Source organism: Engraulis encrasicolus, chromosome 10 (genome assembly GCF_034702125.1).
Source record: "Engraulis encrasicolus isolate BLACKSEA-1 chromosome 10, IST_EnEncr_1.0, whole genome shotgun sequence".
NCBI lineage: Eukaryota > Metazoa > Chordata > Actinopteri > Clupeiformes > Engraulidae > Engraulis > Engraulis encrasicolus.
In genome coordinates, this window is record NC_085866.1 from 3,512,313 (window position 1) to 3,517,896 (window position 5,584).

At 41.4% G+C, this 5,584-nt stretch overlaps 1 protein-coding gene across 1 annotated transcript; it reads right to left on the bottom strand.

The window, feature by feature from the left end:
- Window positions 1–530: 530 nt before the first annotated feature.
- LOC134456408 (zinc finger protein 239-like) lies at window positions 531–5,350 on the bottom strand. The gene is made up of 2 exons (XM_063207772.1): window positions 4,427–5,350; window positions 531–674 (listed from the first exon to the last, which is right to left on the bottom strand). Exons 1-2 carry the CDS (start codon window positions 5,318–5,320, stop codon window positions 531–533), a joined length of 1,038 nt encoding a protein of 345 aa, XP_063063842.1. The 5' UTR covers window positions 5,321–5,350.
- Between the last annotated feature and the right edge of the window lie 234 nt (window positions 5,351–5,584).

Sequence of the window (5,584 nt, forward strand, 5' to 3'; positions counted from 1 at the left end):
TGCTGAAATAAGTGAGGGACGGATTGGGAGACGGTGAATGCAAGACAGAAAAAAAGTCGAGTTTAAATTCACATTGCGGTCTTGTTTAGGGCTCACACTTGTGTTATTATCAAATGCCCTATCAAATGCCCAATGCTAAATAAAACATGCAATTTGCTGACTGTATTTCTACTACTACTAAAACTGGGGGACGGGCAAGGACGGAAGCACAAACAGACCACAGACACAGGCAGACGCTGCTCTGCAAAAGCGGTGCTATACTGCCCCCCGCATTCCGAATGGCCACAGCGTGTAATGATCACGGTACGCTGCCGCGGCCCGGCACGGTAATGAGCAGATTGAAGTTACACCATCTGTAGGAACCGAAATGTGGAACCGACAGCCAAGACACGTTTCGATGCCAAGTAGAACCTTAGCCTTTCATTCAATTCCACTAAGGAACCGAATTTCGGTACCCAGTCCTAGGCGTGGGGGAGACGTTCTTCATGCTGCACAGGCAGGTTGAGGCCACGGGGGAGAGGTTCTTTGTGCTACTTAGGTAGGTTGAGGCCACGGGGGAGAGGTTCTTCATGCTCCACAGGCAGGTTGAGGCCACATTGGGAAGACCGGGGTCCTGCATCTGACAAGTAGCAGAGGACGAATGAAGGTACTGCTGTGGTGCTGGACACTTGCAGCTGCAATAGAGACAAAGTCATAACTGTTGTCCTGTTGATGTTTTAAAAAAAACTTGTCCACCACTAGCAACTAGGCCTATACTAAAAATTGTGTTTTGTAAAAAAAAAAAAAAAGCACCCTACTGTCCACCACTAGCAACTAGGCCTAAAATGGTGTTTGTATTTTGATCAATGTTATGTACATTGAAATGGCATGGAACTTACCAGTAGCTTGACCACCATGGTGAACAACCCCATGGTTGCTAGCTTGGAGGATGGTGGGGTTGGTCAGACTGTTCTGGGTGAAGGGCACCCCAACACTGGCTCCATTCCCAGAGAGAGGGGCCTGCTTATGGTTCAGCAGTGTGACTAGCTGGTCCCAGGTGAGATGTGGAGGATGAGTGGAGGTCCCCACAAAGGACATCTCCTCCTCAATCCATGTTTATTGTCACCTATCTATGTGCAGTGTGACTAGCTGGTCCAGGGACTCTCTTGTGAGTGATTTGTTTATTGTCACCTATCTATGTGCATGTTCATATGTTGATGTTGTATGTCCTGTTGAAGGTGAAGATTGTGCACATCCCAGGATGTTTAACGTCCTGCCAGGGACAGCAGATATAAATTAGCCTGAGGCTAGTTCTGGTATTGGTTAGAATCACGTGACGTCACTGTAGCTTTTTTCTGCCATTTTAGAGACCGCCATGACTGTGTTACCATGGAAACTATACACAAAGAGACCGTGGTCTATGCGATAGGATAGGCACCTGTGAGAACCCAAAACGTAATAACTGCCCATAACGTAATAACTGCCCATAACGTAATAATTTGGGCCCATGTGAAACGTAATAAAGTCCAAAACGTAATAACTTGACCATAACGTAATAACACTTCCCTACCCATAACATAATAATATTCTGCCCATAATGTAATAAGTTATTACGTTATGGGGAGGTCATTAAGTTTTTGGCCTTACACTTCAAAAAGCTTTGATAATGTAATAACGACGCTAATAACTTCCAGTACCTTAATAATTTGTGTCCATTTGAAATGTAATAAAGTCAATAACATAATACGTTGCCAATAACATAGTCATATTATTACTTTACCAATAATGTAATAACATTCTGTTAATATAATATAATATTCTGAGGTATTTGGCAGGTCATTACATTATTTGCCTTACAATAACTTAAAAAAGCTTGACAACTGTTTTCCTTTTTTTACTTTTTACATTCATCTTTAAAAAAATGACAAAATATATCCTGTTTAAGAGAGGGTTGAGTAAATCTGCTGTCTGCCAGCATTATTAGCCTACATAATGGGCAGGTTATTCAGGGGTTTGTAGCACAGATGACACAGATGACTGTTCATATTTCGTCTCACCTCCAGTATTGTCACAAAACATAACAGTAACTGGATATTTTAATCTGTTATCCTCTGCATTTCCCATGTATGAAATCAAATGGTCTTACTACTAAGTTTTTAGTTATTATAATAATGACAAACACATAGTATTCTCAATTGTATCTGTAAAATAGTAATGTGCATTGCAAACACTGAAGTCATCTGTGCTACATACCTCTCTGAAAAACTCGGCCAATAACGTAATAATCTGCCCATAACGTAATAACTTGTTACTTTATTAAGCCGAATGTTATTACGTTATGGGTAGGGAAGTGTTATTACGTTATGGGCAAGTTATTACGTTATGGGCTTTATTACGTTTCAAATGGGCCCAAATTATTACGTTATGGGCAGTTATTATGTTATGGGCAGTTATTACATTTTGGGTTCTTACCTTCCTGACATGGAGCCAAATTATTTGTTACCATTTTTTTTTAAACATCAGCAATAAGTTTTGATGTCGGTCGTAAACAGCAGAGTGTTGAAATACAGTGCAAGTCTATCATATAGACGTTAGGGGTGTGCAAAATAATCGTCGAATCGATGCATCGCAATACTTACTTTCACGATACAATGCATCGATTCATGACAAGGTATCGTGATACTTATTTTCTCAATATACTGCATGGATTCATGACAATTGATTATTTGATAACAATAAAATTCTATTTGCCACGGGTTATTTTTGTTCAGTAGAGAGTAGGTAATATATCTGTTGTGATGTAAGCTCTCTCCCAGATGATAAAATGCTTAAATAGAATGAACTGACTTATGAAATCTTCACAGCAACTGACAAATAAGCTGTATTTTACACATTTACTGAAGTAAATATCGCAATGCATCACAGTAGTACATGAATCGCAATGCATCGTGATAGAATCGCATCGTGGCATGTGTATCGTGATGCGCATCGAATCGTGAACCCTTTGCCAATACCCACCCCTAATAGACGTCTATCATAAAGAAGACACACACCTGTGGTTGCTTGCTGTCACAAAGAGGACACGCGTGTCCCCTCATGCCACTTGTGTGTCTTCACGTCGCACTGTTTACCGTTATATTTTATGCTCAAAACAACTGATCTTACTAATGAAATATGCATAATTTTATTGCATCATGCCATATGCATCATTTTGCATGAACGTTTGAAACACATTGCCGTGAAAGCAAGTGCGCCCGTGCGCAAGTAGCCTGAGGACTTGAAATGACCTGCTCATTGTCGGTTTTGTGAAAAATCCTCAAAAAACCAAAGTAGGCCTTTTTAATGAAATGGCAACATTTATGTTTTTATTGTACATGGATCCCTAATAAACTGAAATTGAATAGAAGGAATTGAAGAGAGAAAGAGCTAACTCCTTCTGAGGGATTAAATACCAACTGGTCCCTCTCCTTACCATTAGCCCTGAGTGCTGGGAAGATAAACAAGCAGGTGTGCTTCACTTCAGCTAGCACAGACTAGTGAATCAGCCGATCTACATATACAGTACTGTATATTACATTACATTACTTTACAATTAGCAGACGCCTTTGACCAATGCTGAGAGGCATTATTGGGTCATGTACGGTCTGATCTTTTTTATATTGAACAGTGAGAAGCGGCATGAGAAGAGGCTGTGGTCAGAGAATGATAGATGTTCAGTTTTATCAAGCTTTAGCTGCAGGTGATGTTCCTTCATCCATGTGGACAATACAGAGAGGCAGGCTGAGAGTAGTTTTTTATGGAGAGGACAGAAACTTTGTGTGTAAACGTAAGTAGTTTGCAATACGCCGGCATGGCAAAATAATGAAATGAATTCATGTCATCAGAGCCTTAGTGTGACAGCCACTCATGGAAATGTTCACCACTGCACCATGTTTTCTCCATGTGTGGATAATGGCACTCTCTGTGGTTCTCATACGTCCCAATGATATAGAAATGGTTTTATAACCATGTGCAGATGGAGACATCAATTAACTTTTATTATAATCTGCTCATAAATGTTGATGCATAGCAGCATGATGTCATGGGTGAGATATGGCCTACTACACATTGTCAAAGAGGTTTTATTCAAATTATCCCTTGAATATAAATGTCTGGTAGAAGTCAGATCTGGGTAGCTGTGAAAAATAACTTGGTTGTGCGCAACAATATCATAAGTGAAAGTGAAAGCCGATTGGCAAACTCCAACTCCCATTGTCATTGAGACACAGCACTCCATAGAACATAAATGTTCACTGCACACAATGAAATTGCATTTATGCCTCACCCGTGCAAGGGGGCAGCCTACAATGGCGCCCCAAGGGAACAGTTTGGCGGAACGGTACCATGCTCAGGGTACCTCAGTCATGGAGGAGGATGGGGGAGAGCACTGGTCAATTACTCCCCCCACCAACCTTGGTTTTTCCCCAGAGTGGATCTTCCGGTGTACATTGAGACTGCTCCTTTGACTAAAACTCTTTCCACAATCAGAGCATTGATATGGTTTTTCCCCTGTATGGATCCTCTTGTGTCTCTTGAGGTCGTCAGTGTGATTAAAACGCTTTCCACAATCAGAGCACAGAAATGGCTTTTCACCAGAGTGTCTCATACGGTGTTGTCGGAGATTGCCCATTTGACTAAAACTCTTTCCACAATCAGAGCATTGAAATGGTTTTTCCCCTGAATGGATCCTCTTGTGTGTCTTGAGGTTGTGAGTGCGACTGAAACGCTTTCCACAATCAGAGCACTGGTATGGTTTTTCCCCAGAGTGTGTCTTCCGGTGTACATTGAGACTGCTCATTTGTCTAAAACTCTTTCCACAATCAGAGCATTGATATGGTTTTTCCCCTGAATGGATCCTCTTGTGTGTCTTGAGGTTGTGAGTGCGACTGAAACGCTTTCCACAATCAGAGCACTGAAATGGTTTTTCCCCAGAGTGTGTCTTCCGGTGTACATTGAGACTGCTCATTTGACTGAAACGCTTTCCACAATCAGAGCACTGAAATGGCTTTTCCCCAGAGTGTCTCATCTGGTGTTGTCGGAGATTGCTCATTTGACTAAAACTCTTTCCACAATCAGAGCATTGAAATGGTTTTTCCCCTGAATGGATCCTCTTGTGTCTCTTGAAGTCATCAGTGTGACTAAAACGCTTTCCACAATCAGAGCACTGATATGGTTTTTCCCCTGAATGGACCCTCTTGTGTCTGTTGAGGTTACCAGTGTGACTAAAACGCTTTCCACAATCAGAGCACTGAAATGGTTTCCCCTCTGAGTGGATCACCTGGTGTTTTTTGAGAGCTCCCATCTTAAGAAAACTCTTTTCACAATGGGGGCACTGAAAGTTATGTATTCGTTGATTATCTCTTCTTTCTGTGCATCTGTTTTCATCCGTGTGTGGTCTTCCATCAGACTGGATCCTTTCAACATCACCTACAACATAAAAAATACATTTTAAGACAAAATGGAGAGCCCTTTTACCAAATGACTTAAACACGAGACCATATGTATTGGCTTTCACCATACAGTATTTTAGTCCCCCCCCCACCCCCCCCCGGCATTTTCTGTATTT

Coding starts and splice junctions, on each gene's coding strand:
- LOC134456408 (XM_063207772.1), bottom strand. CDS start 5,320: ATGGGAGCTCTCAAAAAACACCAGGTGATCCACTCAGAGGGGAAACCA. Junction 675..4,426: donor CTGGGGAAAAACCAAGGTTG/GTGGGGGGAGTA, acceptor TCTCTATTGCAG/CTGCAAGTGTCCAGCACCAC.